This window comes from Phyllobates terribilis, unplaced genomic scaffold (assembly GCF_046119375.1).
Source record: "Phyllobates terribilis strain yellow unplaced genomic scaffold, ASM4611937v1 Scaffold_11__3_contigs__length_659146591, whole genome shotgun sequence".
Lineage (NCBI taxonomy): Eukaryota > Metazoa > Chordata > Amphibia > Anura > Dendrobatidae > Phyllobates > Phyllobates terribilis.
Genome location: NW_027362771.1, coordinates 251,786,769 through 251,809,294, shown reverse-complemented (window position 1 = coordinate 251,809,294; position 22,526 = coordinate 251,786,769). Strand labels below are relative to the sequence as shown.

At 39.9% G+C, this 22,526-nt stretch overlaps 1 protein-coding gene across 2 annotated transcripts in view; it reads left to right on the top strand.

Annotated features, from left to right (window-relative positions):
* Positions 1–22,526, top strand: part of CPNE8 (copine 8) — a 372,256-nt gene that overhangs the window by 102,037 nt on the left and 247,693 nt on the right. The window contains exon 2 of one of the 2 annotated variants that reach the window (XM_073652158.1): positions 17,582–17,622. The exons of the other annotated variant lie outside the window; for it this stretch is intronic. Coding sequence (XP_073508259.1) covers positions 17,582–17,622 — 41 coding nt within the window. The remainder of the gene's footprint in view (positions 1–17,581; positions 17,623–22,526) is intronic. 2 annotated transcript variants of the gene reach the window in all.

Genomic DNA, 22,526 nt, shown 5'->3' with positions numbered 1-22,526 from the left:
AGGCGGGCCTTGTGGCTCAAAGGTTGCCCAGGCGACCTACCTTCGAAACAGAAACTGTGCTCCCTCCCATGTGATGGTAGACTTCTGTTTGGCCAAAAGTTAGAAGACCTGTTGGAAAAAGCAGGCGATAAAACCAAAGGGTTCCCGGGATTTTCGGGGGAACCAAGAAGATTTAGTTTTGGGAGGAGAAAATTTAACCGGGGTCATCCTCCGGGAGACAAAAAGAAATGGGAAGCCAAGTCCAAAAAAGAATCGGGCTACATGTTTGGAGGACCATCCTCGAGTTCGAAGAGATCCTCCCAATGACGCCAGGCTGGAAGTGGGTGGAAGGCTTTCCCACTTTCTTCCAGCTTGGGATGTGATAACAGCAAACCCCTGGATTCTGAAAATTATCAGTGGGGGCCTGAAGATCCGGTTCAGCCAGACCCCCTGGCGAACCTTTGTGGTTACCCCCCTACGAAAGGTCCAGGAAGAACAATTAGCCCTGGAAACAGAAGTGTTAGAGTTAGTAGGAAAGCAGGTCCTTCTCGAAGTACCAGCAACACAGAGAGGGAGGGGGTTCTATTCCCCACTATTCATGATAAAAAAACCAAACGGGTCCTTAAGGACCATCATCAACCTCAGGAGTCTGAACCAAGTAGTAGAAAACCAGACTTTCAAGATGGAGTCAGTAAGCTCGGCAGTGAAGCTCTTACATCGCAATTGCTTTATGGCTGTAATAGACTTGAAGGACGCATATTATCACGTCCCAATCCATCCGGAGTATCAGAAGTATCTGAGAGTAGCCCTGTTTATTCAGGGGAAGCTGAGGCATTTTCAGTTTGCTGCCCTACCCTTTGGCCTCTCCATTGCCCCGAGAATATTTACGAAACTAATAGCAGAAGTGACAGCCTTCCTACGGATCAAGAATGTAGTGATCGTGCCATATTTAGACGACTTCTTGATAATAGGGAAAACAGAAGCCCACTGCTCCAGTCAGCTCCTAGTGGTCACGGAAGTGTTGCATCAGCTGGGGTGGTTAGTAAATTTCCAAAAATCAAGACTAACCCCCTCCAGGACTCAGACCTTTCTGGGTCTAATCCTAGACTCTCGTCGCCAAACCTGCTTCCTCCCAGAGGACAAAATCTGCAGGTTGATTGCATTAGTCTCGAAGGCCATTCAAGCTCCAGAGATGTCTCTGAGAGAGGCAATGTCCCTCCTGGGTTCTATGACGGCCTGTCTCCCAGCAGTAATGTGGGCCCAGGGGCATATGAGGCGGCTTCAGTGGGAGGTCCTGTCAGCACAGAGGTCCTGCAACGGGCATTTAGAAGGCAGGCTCTCTCTCTCCCCACAAGTAGTAGATTCCCTTTTGTGGTGGACAGTCAGGGGAAATCTAACCGCAGGCGTTCAATGGTCCAGACCAGTAGATCGGGTAATTACGACCGACGCAAGCAGTTCCGGATGGGGGGGTCATCTGGCAGAACTCGCAATACACTGTCACTGGGCTTACCACGAGGGGGGAGCATCCTCAAACTTAAAGGAGCTTTGGGCCGTAGAAAGATCCCTCAGGGGCTTCCTCCCTCACATCCAAAATCACCATGTCCAGGTCAGGTCCGACAACCGGACAGCAGTAGCCTATGTGAATCACCTAGGAGGGACAAGGTCACGCCCTCTGATGGTGGTGGCAGACAGGATCCTTGGTCTAGCAGAGCGAAACCTCCTATCCCTCAGCGCCCTTCACATAAAGGGGATAGAAAACGTGAAAGCAGATTTTCTAAGTCGCCATATCCTAAGACAGGGGGAGTGGGGGTTGAACTCGGAGGTCTTCCATCAGATTGTCCAGTTATGGGGGCAGCCAGACATAGACCTGTTCGCCACAAGGGCAAACAGAAAGGTGCAGAGATTTTGCTCCCTAAATCCGGCAGAAAATCCCAATGCCGTAAATGCCCTCCAGATTCCTTGGGGGTTCAGGAAGGCCTATGCCTTTCCTCCTTTAGTGATGATTCCAGTAGTGGTGAGGAAGATCCGGGAGGAAGGCGCCAGGGTGATTTTGATAGCCCCTTTTTGGTCCAAGAGGCCTTGGTTCTCTCTGCTTCGGCTAATGTCGGTGTCAGATCCCTGGATTCTACCAGAGAGGCCGGACCTTCTCATGCAGGGACCAGTATTCCATGCCCAGGCCAGGGGGTTCCATCTTTCGGCATGGAATTTGAGAGGTCGCTATTGAGTAGCAAGGGGTTTTCACCAGGCTTAGTTTCTACTTTATTGGGGAGCAGAAAACCAATTACAACTAAGATTTATAGCAGGGTTTGGGGTAAATTCCTAGAGTTTATAGATATCCCGCTATCGAGCAAACCTCCGATCAGAGGGGTCCTGGAATTTCTGCAAAAGGGGCGGGACCTGGGTCTAGCTACAGGGACCCTTAAGGTTCAAGTTTCAGCTTTGGGAGCACTCTACAATTGTAATCTGGCTGGGAATAGGTTGATCTCTAGGTTTATCAAGTCCTGTGCCAGAGCAGGACCGGTTAGATCCTTGGGTGTTCCTCCTTGGGACCTGAACTTAGTCTTGAACGCTCTTACTAGTGAACCATTTGAACCTCTACACAAGGTTTCTCCAAAAATTCTGACCCTTAAGACCATCCTCCTAGTGGCCTTAACGTCAGCCCGTAGGGTGGGTGATCTGCAGGCCCTTTCGGTTAATCCTCCTTACACACAAATCTTTGAGGATAGGGTCACCTTGCTGCCAGATCCAGCATGCCTTCCCAAGGTGGTATCTAGATTTCACCGTAGTCAGGAGATTGTGCTACCCTCGTTCTGCAGCAATCCCAAGAACCCAGGGGAAGTCAGGTTCCATAGCCTAGATGTTAGGAGGTCCCTGCTACAGTACATTCACATGACTAGTCTGTGGAGGAAAGACGGTTCTCTGTTCCTGGCCTTTCAAGGGTGTAGGAAAGGTCACGGGGTGTCCAAGGGTACCATCTCTAGGTGGCTCAGGGAGGCCATTTGCTTAGCCTATACGTCCACAGGGGTTCCAGCCCCGGACAATGTGAGGGCTCATTCCACCAGAGCCGTTGCAACCTCCTGGGCAGAGAGGGCAGACGTCTCGATCGAGCAGATATGTAGGGCTGCTACTTGGTCTACATCATCCACCTTCTTTAAGCACTATCGGTTGGATCTATCCTCTTCTGATCTCACCTTTGGGAGAAGGGTACTTCAGGCGGTGGTCCCTCCCTAGGGTGCTCATAAATTCTCCAAAATTCTCTCAAGGTGTGCTGTCATGGGGGGGGGGGGGAAACACCAAGGTTACTTACCAGTAGCCGGTTTTTCCTGAGCCCATGACAGCACCCGTAGTTTCCCCCCCTTATTTTTTCTATGTTTCTCACACCCTGGTGTGCACTGTTTGGGGTGGTGTGTATATGTATATTGTGGTGTTGGTTATGTGCCTAACCTGTTTAGGGAGGTCCTCTCAATGCTCTGTAAACAACTGAAGCGAGGGAGAGGTACCGCCCTTTTATTTCAGACTGTTTCCTGTCCTTGGTGGGGCGGATCCTCTCAAGGTGTGCTGTCATGGGCTCAGGAAAAACCGGCTACCGGTAAGTAACCTTGGTGTATTTAAAGTGTTGCTTGATTTTTTGTTTCCTTTATATCATATAGAGTTAAGAAAAAAATCTACGTATTGAAACTTCATGCTGAGCTGACATTTATAATGCATCTCTACTGTCAAGTCTTCTATGTTACAGGCTGTGTTTCATATATCTGTGTATGCAATACATGTACCGTATTTTGTCAACTATGAGACACACTAGACCATAAGACACACCCCAAATTTTGGGAAGGAAAGTAGGATTTTTTTTTTTTAAAGAAAATGGTGATGCATCTTATAGTCCACTTTTCTGGTAGCTTACCGGGAGATCTCAATCTGCGCATGCACCGCCTCCGGTGGCCATTTTCCCGAAGTCCACTGCAGTGAAAAGAATTGGAAGTGCGGGAACTCTGCCGACATTTTGTGAAAGCCCAGAGCCCGCTGCAGCATCGCATCGCCTAGCCTAACACTCCCTCCTCCCAGCCGGGGGCCTGCAGCATCGCCCCACTCCTTCCGCTGCCAGCTTCCTGCAGCAGCGACCCTGCCTCCTAGGACCCTGCTCTACCGCAGCTGCTCCTCTCCCCCCGATAAGCTACAATCGGGTTATAAGACTCACCCCCATTTTCCCCCCAAAATTTGGGTTAAAAATGAGTCTTATAATCCGAAAAATACGGTATCTTATAAGCATAATCTTGGTTACAGTCTTACTTTTGAAAGGTCTCTTAATAGCTGAGAATAACTGAAAGCTTGACCACACTGACTTCTGGGAAACAGGTTTTGGCAGCATCAAAATTACTATAACACAGAGCACTTATTGGAGTGAAAAAAAGCATTCTCAAGTTATTAGAAGCACTTTTGTGACCACGAAAACATAACTTAAAATTGCTAGATCATAAACAGTCATGCATAATGCATCATAAACAAGATAATTCTCAGAAGCAACCTATTCTCAAGCATATCTGGTTTCTTTGAGCTCTTTCATATTAAAACCTCAATTGTATTATTTCATATATTATCATAATATACCGATATTTTTAAAGTAAATATTTAGCTGAAATTGGGAAACAAAATCAATAAAAGTAAACTAAATGGTTTGTCTGTATAGATGATGAAATGATTTAAAATTCAAATTCACCAGATTTGTTGAATTTTTTGTAAAAATTTGATTCACAGTGAATCAATTCACCTCAAATCACAATACTGCAAACCGTCCTTTTGCCCTTTTAAAGTCATGTGTAACACTCTGAGGTCTCCCAAGACTGTATGCAACGCTTTGCAAGCTAGTAACCAATAGCCTATTTAATAACAACACTGACAGACTTTTCAGGGTTTTTTTAATTTAAGAAATAGTCTAAAAATTATTCCTCTTAGTAATTTGTGATGAGACAGTCTTTTTTTTTTATATGATACTGAATCAAACTGATAGTGTCACTGTCAGAGGTATAGCATCATCCTGCTGTGACTGAAATAGGTGATGTGCCATATATCCCATAACGCTCTCCAATTCTTCCCTAATATTGCTGTAAGCATAGAAGGCCAATTGTGGCCTGAATTTGGCAGTGCTACTAGCTATGGCATGGGTTTCTTTTTATACTACCTCGTCCATCGTCACTGCCACTTTTTTCTTTTTCCTTACATTTTGTACTGTGTACTGGGCCCGTACGCAGCTATAACTTTGTTACTCTGCCATGCTGATGAAATGCCCAGTGACTAAAGGTAACTGATTAGCATAAAGTTTAAAGATTTACTGGTGAAAAATGACAAGAGGGACAGTGTTTATGAAAAACAAGAATCAAGATTGTGTTTAGCATTTAATAATCTGCAGCTGCATGGCACCAGCTTCAAAGGAAAAAGCTGATGAAAGGTTCCCTTTAACCATTCCTTTATTTAAAGGAACAATAAACACAATAAGGTAGACTAAATTATAGATGATATATTTTGAGCATTACGTGCTACAAAAAACTGTATAACCTTCTATGCTATGAGTAAATTAATTTTAAAAATATAAACCTTGACGAACCCTTTTATTTTACCGTTTTACCACATTACACAAGTCCTCTTTTTTAAATAATTCTGGTAGCTTTGTGTTGGTGCAAGTGAAAATGAGATTTGACAGATGAGACGATATGTATTCAGTGTTGACCTTGTCAACCTGTTAGCTGGTGTTTGCTACCATATCTTAGAGCTGCCTGACGTAGATAAAGAGAAGCTGAATCCAACCATGTATCACTTAGATTACTGGGTACAGCCGTTCTGACACAATCAGGGGTTTTTAGATTTAGCAATAAAGCAGAGCTGAGGAAGCTAACCCTGCCCACACCAGGCTCTGTATGTACAGTTATGCTCAAAAGTTCACATACCCCAGTTCTTAATACCGTGTATTGCCCCCTTTAACATCAATGACAGCTTGAAGTCTTTTGTGGTAGTTGTGGATGAGGTTCTTTATTTTCTCAGATGGTAAAGAGAAAACACAGTAGCTTGACAATAAATGGCTTCACCCAACCAATAATCATGAGTGGAGAAAAAGTTTTTTGGTTATCATTCATTTTCTCTGAAACAAGGCCAAGAAAGGAAAAATTCTGCCGGGGTATGTAAACTTTTGAGCACAACTGTACATAGTCCATAGACAGTGAGGTGCTAATTATCACCGGAGGGGGCGTGTCAGACTAGCTGCTGTGTCCCAGGAATTATAAGCTCTTGGTGCTAAACCAATCATTACAAGCAATCAAAACCGGAGCTTGATGAGAGAGTCATCGCTGAAATCTGTGTTTTAACCCTTACAGAATGCTGTCTTCAGATTACATAGCAAAAACATACTGACAGATTTCCTTTAACCCCTTTCCAACCCATGACGTCTTAGTACGCACATTTGCGTACCCCTGGTTTAGTGAGGGCTGCTGCGCTGAGCCCTCACTGAACCGAGCACATGTCAGCTGATTCTTACAGCTGACATGTGCCCGCAACAGCCGCGGGTGGAATCGCGATCCACCCGCGGCTGTTAACATGTTAAATACTGCTGTCAATCGCCGACATCGACATTTAACGCGCGCTTCCGGGTTGCGCGTCATAAGCCCCGCCCATCGGCGACCCCGTCACATGATCGCGGGTCGCCGATGGGCGTGCATGACAACCCAGGGTCTGCAGCAGACGCCTGTGGTTGTCATGATCTGGTCGCTATGAGCGCCACCTAGTGGTCGGCGCTCATAGCACAGGACCATTTCTGCTGCATGCAGGGGACCTGCTCGTCCCCTGTATGTAGCAGAGACGATCAGACAACTGCTGCTTCTAGTCTCCTATGGAGACTATTGAAGCATGCAGTAAGTGAAAAAAAAATGTTTTTAAAAATATAAAAAAAATATAAAAGTTTAAATCACCCCCCTTTCGCCCCATTCAAAATAAAATATATAAAAAAAAAAACCACATACACATATTTGGTATCGCCGCGTTCAGAATCGCCCGATCTATCAATATAAAAACAGAATTAATCCGATCGGTAAACGGTGTAACGAGAAAAAAATTCTAAACGCCAGAATTACGTTTTTTGGTCGCCGCAAAATTGCAATAAAATGCAATAACGGGCGATCAAAACATCGTATCTACCCCAAAATGTTATCAATAAAAACGTCAGCCCGGCGCGCAAAAAATAAGCCCTCACCCAGCCCCAGATCACGAAAAATGGAGACGCTACAGGTCTCGGAAAATGGCGCTATTTTTTTTTAGTTTTTTTTACCAAATTTTGGAATTTTTTTTCACCACTTAAATATAAAATAACCTATACATGTTTGGTGTCTACGAACTCATAATGACCTGGAGAATAAGAATGGCAGGTCAGTTTTAGCATTCAGTGAACGTGGTAAAAAAAATAAATAAAAAACAACTGTGGTATTGCACTTTTTTTGCAATTTTACCGCACTTGGAATTTTTTTCCCGTTTTCCCGTACACGATATGGTAAAACTAGTAATGGCGTTGAAAAGTACAACTTGTCCCGCAAAAAATAAGCCCTCACATGGCCATATTGTCCAAAAAATAAAAACGCTATGGCTCTGGGAACAAGGGGAGCAAAAAACGAAAATGCAAAAACGACAAAACCCAAGGTTGCGAAGGGGTTAATGTTGTTACCTGCGAGGAATGGAACCCAAAAACACCATTCAATATTGTGTACTATACGATTTAAAGCAGTTATGCCACGAACAAAAGTATATTTTAATCAACAGATCTTGGAATAAAAATAAACTCCACAATTGGATGTGTTTAAAAAAATATTCCTGTGCTGAGCTAATCTTACAAATATGCCCCTGCTGTGTCTGACTGTACAGGAACATGGTCTGATCATACCACATCTCCTGGGCAGGGGAGGAAGCAAAAGAGTATGCAGACATTACAGCACAGGATCGCAAATGATTCTTTCTGTGAAGTAAAATATTGTTTAAAACCAGGCAGGGAAATGTTTTACCTCACAAAAAGAATCAGCTGTGATTCCCTGCTGTAAAATCAGTTTGCTGCCTCCCCTGCCCAGGAGATGTGGTATGATCAGACCATGTTCCTGCACGGTCAGACACAGCCATTACACAGTACACAGCAGGGGCACATTTATAACATTATCTCAGCACAGGAACATTTTATTTAAATACATCCAGCTTATTATTATTCAAAGATCTATTTTTATAAATCTATTAAAGATCTATTTTAAATATCCTTTTGTTCGTGGCACAACCCCTTTAAGTGTCCGCATACTGTGTGTTAAGAAATGCTGCTATTCTAACACTACTGTAACATATTGTCATTTGAGTTACTGTCTGCTTGATAGCTTAAACCGACCTTTGTGTTTTACTCTGACCTCCCTGAATAATAGGGTGTTTTTGTCCATGGAACTAAGGTCTATCTAATGTCTGTGTACCTTTTTTTTGTCATCTCGATGTGATGTGCATGATTGTCAGCTGTGTCTTAAATATTCAGGTGACCTTGTCTGACACAAATTATCTTTTCACATTTCCTGTCACTTTTAGTATTAGGCAGGTTTCATATTGACCCAGGCTGCCAACTTATTGCATTCATTTTTCTGCCACGAGATTGGCAATACTGTATGAAGATATAGTTAGATATCATATTTTCATTTTTGTCATTATGGAAAAAACCTGCAAAGAAGGAATGTTTTCAAATATAGAAGTATTGAGTATATTTTTTTCATTAAAAAATGCAAAATGAATGAAGTAAAGAAGAATCTAAAACAAGTCAATATTTGGTGTGGCCACCCCTTGCCTTCAAAAACAGCATCAATTCTTCTAGGTACAGTTGCAAAAAGTCAGGAATTTTGTTGGATTATAGTAGGGGTTTAAGTAACCAATTATGCCAAACAGTTGAAGATAATCATTTTCATATATAGATTGATACACGGTGATTAAACTGAAAAGATCTGTGTAGGAGACTTAAGACTAGGGGAAGACTTAAGCGAACTTGTCATCAGGATTGTGCAAAGTAAACTACAGGCAGTGTCATTTAAGCCCATAAGGATGAATATGAGAACAAAACACCAAATAAAGACCCGCCCCAAAGCACGAGCATTTCATTAACTGAAAACTACAAATACAGATTAAACAACAACCACAACACGGATTTCATCAACCCAGGTATCATTATAATTAGTGTAACGGCGCCAACCTGACACTGCTTGTAGTTTACTTAGCAAAATCCTGATGACAGGTTCGCTTTAAGACTAGGTGAAGACTAGACAAACTCTACTACAATAGTGAGGTTGTGGAAGCAAGCTTTCATGTCACGACTTATACATCATGGCAAGACTGAGCATAGCAACAAGACACAAGTTAGTTATATTGCATCAGCAAACTCTCTTCCAAGCAAATATTTCAAAGCAGATTGGGGTTTCAAAATATGCTGTTCAAGATCTTTTTAAAAAACACCAAGAAATGGGCAATGCTGAGAACTGTAGATGCAGTCGTCGTCCAAGGAAACTTGCTGAAGTAGATGGAAGACACATCATGCTTCCCTTCAAAATTGGAAGATGTACAGCAGTTCCATCAGCTCAGTACTGGCAGCAACCAGTGGAACTCAGCTACACTCGTCTACTGTTCGGAGAAGTCAAGCCAGAATTAGTCTTTATGGAATAGTTCCGGCCTATAAACTGTACCTTTGACATGGAATCAAGGTCCAGCCACTCATCTGCATGAAACATCATTCTGTCTTTTCATGTAATCCCAGACAGACTTGATTTGTGCAAGCCTACATCCACAGAAGATCTCTGGTTCTCCAAGATGTTTGGAACAACCTCCCTGCTGAATTTCTTCAAAAACTATGTGCAAATATGCTAAGAATTTATGCTGTTTTGAAGGCACAGGGTGGGTATACCAAATAGTGATTTGATTTAGATTTCTCTTGTTCATTCACTTTGCATTTTGTTAATTGATAAAATTAAATTATTAATACTTCTATTTTTGAAAGCATTCTTACCTTTCAGCATTTTTTCCACACCTGCCTAAAACTTTTGTACAATACTGTATATATGTAGCATTTAAACTCTTGTGGCTAAACTTTGCCATTAGAGCAATTACTATTATTCTCGGTATTTTTTGTTTATGACTTTATAAATTAAAACAATTTCTTATCTGAGCTCGTGTTTATTCCTCGCATCTGTTCTTTGATTTTTAGAAACAATGGGACTAATTTTGGACATAAATAGATGTTCTGGATAAAACAGCAAGCTTTATGAAAGCACAAAGGAAAGTTCTAAGAGTCTCCATGTTTCTTTCACACACTAGTAATTTCTAGTAATTTTCCAGTGCCACATCATTAGCGATCAGCAAACGCTGACAGAAGTAACTGAAATAAGCAGCATCTTCACAATTCATACAAACTATTATCTGACAAAAGGACAAAACAAGTGAGCATGCTGAATGCTTTCTAAGCCGAGAAGGCAGTCTTAGAAACATTTACAAAATTACATGATACCAGAAAAGTCTCAAGTTCACTGTATAATACTTTTTGCAACGGAAATTGTAGATGGAAGGTCCAATGAAGGAATGTGGAACAATAACCTATTAGATAATTTACGTTTATTTTCTAAAAAAAATTGTTAAAATAAAAGCTAGAACTAAATTGGTTGTTTTGACCCAGGCTTGTAGAGTGACAAGACAATAAGAATCTGTATTCTGCTGAACATCGACAAGAAGCCAAAAGAATACAGTTTGCTTTGGATTGGTGTCCGCTTTTTGTTTTCACATGAATCATTCCTGCTCAGAGTGATTTTGGTAATATCATAAGGTCCGTTGTCCAAAATTATAAATGCACATACTGTGTACTAATAAATTGGTGGCGTTTTAGATCCAAATGACTGGATACTTTTGTTTGCTTTGTGTACTGTGGCTCACAGAATACCTACAGAATTCATATAATATACCTCCATATCTCACAGTATTGTACCTCAGTTAATGTAGAGCATTCTTCTGAACAGGCACTGTCTTGAGACCTTCATAATTCTATGGGCGATGGATATCTTATAATATCTCAGTACAACATTAACTCCTTTTATTAAAGCATTGCTCCGGCAATTTTTCCAATAAAGTTCAACAATAGTATACCTCTTTTGACTGAAGTGCCAATTCTGGGTTGACAGTCATCTTGATTCCTTTTCCACGTCAAAAAAGGGGAAAGCATATAAAAAAAATGCAGCAAAATCCCAATAATCGGAGCAGATGACTTTTGCATATTTTGGTGCAAGTACCTGGAGAAAAAACACAGTGGGAATAAAAGCAGCTTTTTTGGTAACATGGCTGTTACTCATCTGTCTTGACTCAGAAGCCAGGCCTTGTTTCTTTTGCCTATGGCAAGTTCACGTTGTGAACCTCTTAACAATGGCCTTAAAGGGGCCTGTCATATTGAAAATGGCACCTGAACTGCAGACCGGAAGCTATAGAGCAGAAGGAGCTGATTGATATGCATTTTTCTGGGAAAAGTTTCAGTAAAACTTGCCTTTTATCCATTGACATCCTTGGTGTTTGTATGCATAGGAGTCCAGTGGGTGGTCCTATTCAGTGATTGATAGTCTTTCTTGTGTGACTGTGCTTGCAGAGATACCTGTCAATCACTGAGTAGGACCACTCCCTGGACTCATACACATACAGACAAATGGATTTCTATTAATAAAATTACTGAATCTTTGCCAACAAAACTTTTTATCTTTCTGCTCAGATTCTCCTCCTCTATACTGTGCTGTCCACACAGACTGCATGTATGTGAAAGGTTCCCATAAACCTTACATGTATTGGGAATTTTATTTTCTGGTAAGGCTAAGTGGGACAAGGCTTTTTTTCACAGCTTATTTAAAGAATTATTATTTTAAGCCTATGTTCCAAAAAAAATGTTTATGGCTGCAAAATAAAATCATGAAGTACTCTAGTTTTCACACTGGTCACTGGAGAACATACTATAGGCTGACAATTCCTGTTTCCAGCAATTTTTAAGATCAACCTGTGAAAGGGCTGCATTGATGCTTCTTTGTTTACAAAAAAAAAATCAAATTGACAAAATCAATATTCTAATCAACATTTTATCAATAATATACAAACATCAAAGTAATTTTTCTCCATCCCATATTGTTAGAATGTATTTATTGTATTTGGGTATGTCATAACATTATGATTGAATTGAATACCGTCTCTGGGTCCCCTGTCATTCACAAGAATGAAGTACCTTTAGAAGTTACTGTGACTTAAAATGAATGGGGATGTTTTATATTTTCCTGCACAGCAAGTAGCCAGGAATGTTGCTGTGCAGGAAAATACTGAAAAGAGCAGCAGCGCTATTGATGTCTCATTTAATTCATGGATCAGTCGCATTGTCTGGGCCCACACCGAAGAGTAAGTAATGGTGGGTTTTTGTCTAGTAAGTCACTCAGTTTACCTTAGCTCTTAGTAAAATTGATGGTACAGAAATAGATGGACATTCCTCATGGTAGTGGAATTTACCTTCCCATAGTACTAAAAGCCAGTTACAATTTCCTTAGAATGCAGGCTACAGCCATTAATGGTTGCGTCACGCTACATAATTTTACTATTGTATCCAGTCCCATTGGTCATGTTTTCATTGTCACAACTGAAACATTATTATGGCAGCAGCATAAGTTTGGGGGGAAAAAATAAATAATATCATAGTTATTCCAAAATGAAAAGATTTTATATTGTAACCCCTGCCCATATGAATCATCTTGTTGTATATTTAGCCTTTGTTTTCATTTAGAAATTGGAAAAATAATAGTGGCTTGATCAAAATATACACAAAACCATTTAGCACTGGTCTTTAATGGGTTTTCTAGGTTTATAAATGTTAACATGCTCCTGAAGATTGCAATAACTAGGCCTTTACATACTTCTATTTATGCCCACATTTGCGTAAAGTCGCTGAGACTGCAGACGCTAGCAGATGCGATAATAAACTCGGCACTTCTGGAAACAACAGTGCATAAGTAGGGTCCAAAACCTTTCAGTTACACTGTAAAAACACTTGGCTCTCGTTTGGTGTACCGTAATTAACAGAAATATATTTGTTGTACAGTGTTTTTACAGTGTGAACTCTAGTAGAGCTGCATATTTTATTGATTCTTTGTAAATAAAAGAATTTTAATGTGTAACTCACTAATTTTATGTAATCAGTGTTTTATTGTGCTGTATCAGTTACATGATATTATTTTATTATTTGTGTCTAATATATTAATGATTTGTAAATATGAAGTGTAATGTGTATCTGTCACCGATTTCTTTGTAATCAGTTTAAAATTCCCTTGTAAACATTGAATTACATATATTTTACTTTTTTTAGTTTTTTTCTACTTTGACATAAATAAGTCTAAAATGTAGGGCCCTCATAGAAGTGAATGGAAGCTGTGCTGCAGTATCAAAGAAAGGTCACTACACAGTGTAGATAACTGTGGTATACTTTTACGGGTGTGGGACAAGGTAACAGCTGATCGGGGGGTGGCCCAGGTGTCACACCCATGCCTATCTAATACTGATGACCTGTCATAAAGATAGGTGAAAAATATCTTAATTCTAAAATACCGCATTAAGGCCCCAAGCATGTGACTGCATTATGGATGTATAGGATAGCATGCCTTGCTGGAGGTACCATATGGCTTTGTAGGGCCGTCCTATAAGTCTGTGACATCTATATTGTAATTAATTGGATTATGTATTAGCTCTACAGCTTTAAAGTAGAGCTCAATGGCTATTTGTGAAATTAAAATTAATTCTTTGCTCTGACAACCACATATTTTTTCTTCGTAATTTTCTTATTTACTCTCGAAGAAACAAAGCATATTGCTATTAGCACACAACCATGTTATTTTACCTGGACTTGGTCAGTGTAGCAGTATTTGCAGTTAAGGAGGCGCTCCCATCAAAGTTTTTATCCTCTTAATATATTGCAGTCATCATATTATATAGTACTGTGTACTTACAATTGCTCATTTTGCCTTTCTACGCGGATAATTCTTTTCTCTGATCTATGTAGAAATAGGAAGTCTCTTGTCCCTGCTTTTATCATTCCCTTCTTCCATTCCTGACCCAGCTGTTCCCTTTCTCCCCTGCCAGGGACTTTTGCAGTGACTTATGACTCATACAGGGAAAATTTACTTCTTGTTTCTAAATAGAGCTTAGAAGAATTAAGCTAGTCCATTTTTAATCGTGTGATGTCATAGACCTAATGGAGACTAGAAGAATTAACTGGGTAGAAAGGTAAAATGAGCAATTGTAAGTACACAGTGCCATATAATATGATGATTGCAATATATTAAGAGGATAAACATTTTGATGAGAGTGCTTCTTTAAATGGGAACTATACTTTTAAAAAAACAAATCAATAGTATAAGTGAATATACAAAACTTTGTTTTATATCTTTTCTGAGAAATGTGCTTCTTTCTCCACCTATTATCCGCTTCTCGCTCTGCTTCCTGAACTTGCCATCCACCCTGAAAGCAAAACTTCAACTCCCTTTTGTTCAATGATAGATATATGTAAATGGGGGTGCACCAGTGCCAATCATAGAGCAAAAAATGACCGGGTGCAAAATACCTACATTGACAAGATAATCTGAAGCAAAAAAAGAAGAAAGAGACAATGTAATATGGAAATGCACACCTATGAGTCAATAGTGTTAAATCAAAAAATTCCAAAATGTATTAATGTGCACTGACACAAACATGCTAAAACCAATTAAAAACAGAAACCATACAAAAAGACCATGTCCACAAGTAATCAATAACCTGAAGGTACAGATAATGACATAGATGAAGCCGTATTGACTGCGATACGTGTGGGCTTTGCCCACTCCTATGGTCCCTCTCCCATTTTCCCCGCTACGTCCACATGCATTCCTCTTCATTCCACCACATGGGGGTCTATATGAGTAACACTGCCTTTGACAGGTTGGAGTGGCTACACTAGTCTGCATTTCAGGTTCTTTGCTCGCTCACTGGATTTGTATACTTATATATGTGTTATATGAGCCATTATATAGGTGCTATACTGAGGTTAAATATTTTCTCCAGGGACGCCTGGTTCTGAGTTCTATATCTTTATTATACTATATACCTACATGTTTCTGCCTATGTGATCCTCTATACCTGCCATTTTGTTCAACCAAACTGCAGTATTTGATGTATGGTGGTTATTTGTAACATGTTCTTATGGGAGAGTGTACCTAGCAATTGATCTATGTCATTAACTGTACCTTCAGGTTATTGATTACTCGTGGACATGGTCTTTCTGTATGGTTTCTGTTTTTAATTGGTTTTAGCATGTTTGTGTCAGTGCACATTAATAAATTTTGGAATTTTTTGATTTAACACTATTGACTCATAGGTGTGTATTTCCATATTACATTGTCTCTTTCTTCTTTTTTTGGTCCCTTTTGTTCAAGACACAACAGACTGCCAGCACATTAAGGGTGGAGGATGTTTGAGGAGCAGAGTGAGAAAGCAGGCAGACTCAAACACAGAAAGATTGTGCTGAGCTTTGTAAGAAGTGTTTTACCTCACCCTAGAGCTGGGTTTACATTTACATTGCTGAGTACCACTGTGTAATTTCCTCAATTCTGCTGATGCTTCTTTCTATGCACTTTGAAGAACAGGCTGTACTGTGTATGGGAGACATCATAGCAGCTAATCTTCCAGCTCAAAGTCATTTGCAAATTAAGAAATAGAGCCTGCATTGGAGAAAACTTGTGAAAATGTAGAATACAAGACATACGATGGGCAGAAATATAGTTGTAATGTTTTGCTTGCATTGTCAGTAAACTAAATATTATCCAGCAATAGTGTGCCTAATGTTCTGATCGGACACTTTCATGCTGACTATGCCTTCATATATAGCCGACAATTAAAAATGATTCAATGTCACATTGAACTTGACAATTCTGACGGGGACTTCATTGGAGCCATTCACGTAAATGGATCTGATGGAGTCACTGTGGACTCTGCCTGCCCTCCTTCCTAGCAGTATTTGTCCTACTAATATTATAAATGCGAAAGTTTGTGAGTATGTATGTTTGTTACTCTTTCACGAAAAAACTACTGGACGGATTTGCATGAAACTTTACAGTAATATAGATTATACATCGGAATAACATATAGGCTACAATTTGTAATGATTTTATGTAATTTTGGTTGTAATATAACGATACATGTCAATTAAGTCGGAAAAAAATCTGGCCTCTGAGAGCATAACTTACCCTTTAATTTCAAACGTTTGCAGTTCCCACTTAAAGTGGCATTTTCAATGACCATCAATAAATCGCAAGGGCAAACTTTGAAGGTAGCGGGGATACATTTAGGCACGCCCTGTTTTTCCCACGGTCAGCTATATGTAGCTTGCTCACGTGTTTCTAAATTGCAAAATCTACATATTTTCGCTGAACGAAAGAAATCAAATAACATAGTTTACAGGAGTTTATTGCAGTAAAAACACATAGATAAATTACCTGCAGATGTCCATTATTCCAATTACATACTAATTCTTTACTAACACGAACAATATTAAACGCAAGTAACTTCAGTCCGTCCTGTTTATTAATCAGTGTTTAGTAATCCGTTTGTGATGAAATTTGATATTGATAATTTCAAGCCTGGGGAAAGGCATAGGGCTACTTTTTATAAACACACCATACAGGCGAAGATTATATAAAACTGTAAACCTGATTGACTGACACACCTAGCGGTCAACGCACAGCCGAAACCACTGAACTTAGCATCTTGAAATTTGCAGATAGGTTCTATTATAGCTTAAATGAGCACTAAGAAAGGAATTTTGATAATTCCACCCTCAAGAGTTTCCCTCTTAATATTATAGGGGTTCAAAGATTGTATGGAATCCGTCAGTTTTGAAGTTAGACATCTGAAATTTTGGATGTACTAGTAACTAAATAAGATTTTTTTTTTTTTACTATTAAAATGATCTGTCACGAAACTTAATGTGGCAGACCAAATTCCACGCAAGCGAAGCCGCGGGTAAAAGCTAGTCTATTATAAACATGCATAAAACATGGCAAACCACATTTTTGTTTATATCTGATATAAATGAATTCTGCCAGGATGGAGGCCATACAATGTCCACAATAACTTGTCTGCCTCATTCAAGTGAATGGAATACAGTTTTTTTGGGGGACATAGTGCTTGGCAGAGAGCACTGTATAATTGTGAACTTAGCATAACTATAACCGATAGAGCTGTTCTGGTTCAGGCATATGACATGTAGATACCAAAGCTACTTCCTGCAGAAAGTGATTTCTAATATCAGGATATTTTATTTTCAAAAAAGCAAGATAGAGGTGGAATGGTTAGATTATGGTCTAGGTTGGGTGGTCGTGCCAATAACTTCATGTTCCCTTTTAAGATGGCAAATATGTTGAATTTTGAACCCTAGAAGCCTGGTTGTATTTAAATGTTTTGTAATTTAAGAATATTCTGTTATCGATTGTTGCAAATAATTAATGGAAAATATGATCTTTTTCTCCAACAGGAATCTTTTGGACAGAGATACATTTTCCAAATCAGATCCATGTAAGTAGAAAGTTATTTTCTTTCTGCATTTATCATGTCAGAAATATAGTATTTTGGTGAGGCTTGATAGCTGGTGTATTCCATGTCCGATACTTGACACATGAGAGTACTTTATAGGAGAGGTAAAAGATTTACACTTTTCTGTTAAGAAATTTAGGACTAATTCACACGTGTACCTGAAGATTTGTTTGCCGATCTGGAGAGAACAAAGCTTGGGGCCTTAAAGAGGATCTGTCATAGAATCTCATAATACAAACTGCATACATAATTAAATAGACCTTAGACCACCTGATGAGGCTGGTGTACTTTCATGTCGGAATTGTTGTATAACCTTTTTGAAAGTTTTCCTGCCTGACTTTAGCTGGGCATTTTATGACTCCTTCTGTATTAATGAACTAAATGAATTCTCTGCCCACCTAGTCTAAAGCCCCCGTCTCACATAGCGATATCGCTGCTGAGTCACGGTTTTGGTGACTCACCAGCGACCTCACCAGCGATGTCGCTATGTGTGACACTTTGCAGCGATCAGGCCCCTGCTGTGAGGTCGCTGATCGCTGCAAAGTGTCCTGGACCATTTTTTGGTCGTTGGCCTCCCGCTGGCCAGCACACATCGCTGTGTGTGACCAGCGGGACCAACGATCTGGCTGGTAGCTATGGTAAACAGCGGGTTACTAGGGGCACGCGCGCACTTAGTAACCCGCTGTTTACCATGGATACCACTCTGCTACGGTGCTCGGAGGCTCCCGCGCACCGTAGCAGAGTGGTATCCATGGTAAACAGCGGGTTACTAGGGGCACACGCGCACTTAGTAACCCGATGTTTACCATAGTTACCAGCCTGCTCCTGCTTGCAGCAGGCTGGTAACTGGAGCAGGACATCGTGGAACGATTCTTTCCACGATATCGCTGCTCCCCTGATCGCTGGTGAGCCTGCCTGTTTGACAGCTCACCAGCGATGTATTAGTGATGCAGCAACGATCCCTGACAGGTCGTATCGTTGTCGGGATCGCTGCTGCATCGCTTAGTGTGACGGGGCCTTAACTGACAAGTTCTTTTCAGCGTTCCCTTCTCTGCTGTTGTTGATGAAATCTTACACTGCTTAGTACAAGCTGTCCATTGTCAATTAGACTAGGTGGGCAGAGATTAAGTTTAGCTCATGAATACATTAGGATATATAAGCTCTCTCACTCCTTTGTTATAATCAAACTTTAAAAAAAGAACATGTAGCCATTATGGCAAGTAACTACACCAGCTTCATTGGATCTAAGAAATCTATTTCAAGGGAACCATGTAAAAAGCGCTATTAACCTACAGATATGGGGTTAATCTGCAGGTTAATAGAGCTCTGACACTGCTGGGAGGAAATGAACTTTATTTCCCCCGGCAGCGTTCGGCTTCCAGTCACAGGGGCGGCACTGGCATGGTTTCAGTCATTATTTCATCCAGATAGTTGCACTTTGTTTGCAATACAGATTTAATCTTTGAATAAACCTGGAGAGAGTAAAAAAGAATTTATTATCCGTTTGTCATAACTTTTGCCAGATGAGAATCATTACTGCAGAAATATTTTACTAATGTCACTCTTTGTACAGTGTGTAGTGTTTCTGATGAATTCTTGGTTAATATTTCACCAGTTTTAATGTGATGGTTGCACTGTATTGATATGAGGCAGCATTCCTGGACCGAGGCCTACATTTTGAAGTCATGACTACACATCTATTATTTTTTTTCACTGTAAACCTATATTCTCATGATTATTTGTAAAAGTTCTTATGGGATTTACTTCACAAAATTAATAAATGATTATGTGCTGTAGCTAACAGCCACCAATGTGTAATACAGAAATACACAGTTCTTTAAATTATTTTTCCAACACTGCCAAAATTGATGTCCAATTTCTACCAGACATGTAACTTCATTGCATTGTGCTCTCTATTAAATTAGTTTAATTAACTCAGTGTTTATGTTCTTTGTTTGCCAAAGCTATCCTTAAAGGGAATCGGTCAGTAGGATCAATTTTCCCAAGCTTTCTATATGGGCATGTAGGTCATGGGAAACTGAATAAAATGATACCTTGATATCTGCGATCCGATGTCTTATTCCAGAGAAATCCACGTTTTTCTTATATGTAAATGAGATGTTCAGGGCTATGGAGCAGAAATAGATCTTCATGAGAATCTGCCTCTATAGGTTTTTTTAAATAAAAGGGGCCATTACCAGTGTGATGTGTAATGGCCGCTCTCTGCTTTCCTGATCTCACTGCAGAGCTGAATGTGATTATAACTAACACATCTGCAAGTTCCTCTCAGCTCCCATCTCACAGGCAGACAGGGTCGCAATACAGCAGAGCTGTGAGAACTGCAGCAAATGTGTTTGTAAGGAGACAAAGTTCAGTTCTACTGTTCTGTGTTAGTTACATGTCTCACACTGGTAACTCCCTCTTTTATTTAAACTAAGATTCTCCAGGAGATCTATCTCTGGCCCATAGCCTGGAACAGCTCATTTAGGTATAAGAAAAACATGGATATCTCTGGAATAAGACATGGGATCGCAGATATCAAGGTATCATTTATCCTGCTTCCTATGACCTACATGCCCATGTAGACAGTTTAGGAGGGTTGATTCCCTTTAAATACAATGCAAACAATTTTCAGAATTTTGTATTTTAATTCTTAATAAATTTGTGGATAACATACATACATTTTGGCCCCTGATTGCTCAGCGTTTTTTATGTCATGAATAACATCAAAGTTCACTGTTCAAGGATATCATCTGTTTTTACATTCTTGACCCACTGAAACATGGCTGATGGCATTGCCAACGAGCCAATGAATTTGAGCAACGTTGTTTTGATTCGCAATGTTCCCCTTATTCATTAGCTTGTTAGCAATGGTGTTTACCGCCGTTTTTTGCCCTTGCCAATAATCAGAGGACCAACCCAAATAATTGCTTGCCAGCTTTTGTGGTGATGTGAAGGTCACAATGTTTTGGGAACATTACAAGTTAACATCATTACCAAAAATGGTACGTATTAATACTTTACTATTTCATTTGTGGTGCGTATGTACTGTGTTAACTTTGAATTTGAAAACTTTTGATCACTGTACTAAAGTATTCTTTTTTTCAATAATGATAGAGACTATTTTGTGTAATGAAACAATGTGAGCATGTACATTAATTATAAGCTAAGTAAATGACAAAGTACGTCATCCCTGGAATTGTTATGGTTAACTTGTCTGTTCTATGGAACTTTTGCTTTTCTCTGGTAAAAGATTATTTTTGTAAATGGATGTCTTTTCTCCATACATTCATGCTTTAATATTAGGTGTAGACAACACACCTCAAAAAATAAAATATATATTTGATGCAGTACTCTGTCTTCAAGATTAAAATCCATGAAAAAAATACCAAAGATGCATACTAGAAAACATTCCTATGCCCTTTTTTGCTCTATACAACACATACAACGGGTGACATAAGAATTGAACACGTCCCCAATTTTCCAAGTAAATGTATTTCTAAAAGTGCTATTGACATGACATTAGCACCAGATGTGGGTAACAATCCATCCCATCCACACTGGCAAAGAAATCAAACCATAGATGTCCATAAATTAAGTTACATTTACTGAAATGTAATTATTACTTCGTACAAAAGCCTTTGTTGGTAATGAAAGCTTCAATACGCCTCCTGTATGGAGAAACTAGTCTCATGCATTGCTCAGGCGCGATTTTGGCCCATTCTTCCACACAAACACTCTTCACATCCTGAACGTTCTGTGGGCTCCTTCTATGAACTGAGTTTTATTGTCTTCCATAAATATTTTGTTGGATTCAGGTCAGGTGATTGGCTGGGCCATTCTAGAAGCTTTATTTTCTTTCTCTGAAACCAGTTGTGAGTTTCCTTGGCTGTGTGTATTGGATCATTATCTTGCTGAAATGTCAACCCTCGTTTCATCTTCATCATTCTGCTGGATGGCAGCAGATTTTTCAAGAATGTCTCAGTACATTTGTCCATTCATCCTTCCATCAATGGTATGAAGTTTGCCATTGCCGTATAATGAAAAACAGCCCCACACTGTGGTGTTCGCACCTCCAAACTTCACGATTGGTATGGTGTTTTGGGGTGATATGCAGAGCCTTTTGGCCTCCAAATATGGTGTGTAATATGGCGTCTTGTGACCACTTTATAATCTCCCAGTATTTCACAGGCTTGTCTAATTGTTGTTGAGTAAACTTTAAAGGCACTAGAACATGCTTTTTGTTCCGCATTGGAGTCTTGTGTGGTGAGCGTGCATACAGGCCATGGAGATTAAGTGTGTTACTTATTGTTTTCTTTGAAATACTTGTACCAGCTGATGCCAGGTCTTTCTGTAGCTCTCCACGGGTGGTCCTTGGCTCTTTGACAACTCTTCTTATAATTCTTTTCACTCCTCTGTCCGAAATCTTGTGGGCAGCACATGGTTGTGGCCGGTTTATGGTGAAATTGTGTTCTTTCCACTTCCAGACTATGGCCTCAACAGTGCTCATTGGAACCTTAAGTAGTTTTGAAATTCTTCTGTAACCAAGGCCATCAGTATGTTTTTCAACAATAAGGTTACAAAGGTCTTGAGACATCTCACAGGTTTTACCCTTCATGAGATGTTTATTATGTGGCACCTTGATAATTATCCATTATTATAATGAGACACCTTTTTATAGGCCATCAGTTAAACCACCTGATATAATTTTTCACTAAGTGACAGGATTGCTTTCTAATTACTGATAGATCTAATATGTTATCATGACTTTCCAAGGCTTATTGCAATTCTCTTTCTTTCAATACTTTTCCCTGTGCCATTTCTCATTAATACACATAACTTAATTTATGGCCATCTATGGTTTGATTTCTTTGCCTGTGTAGATT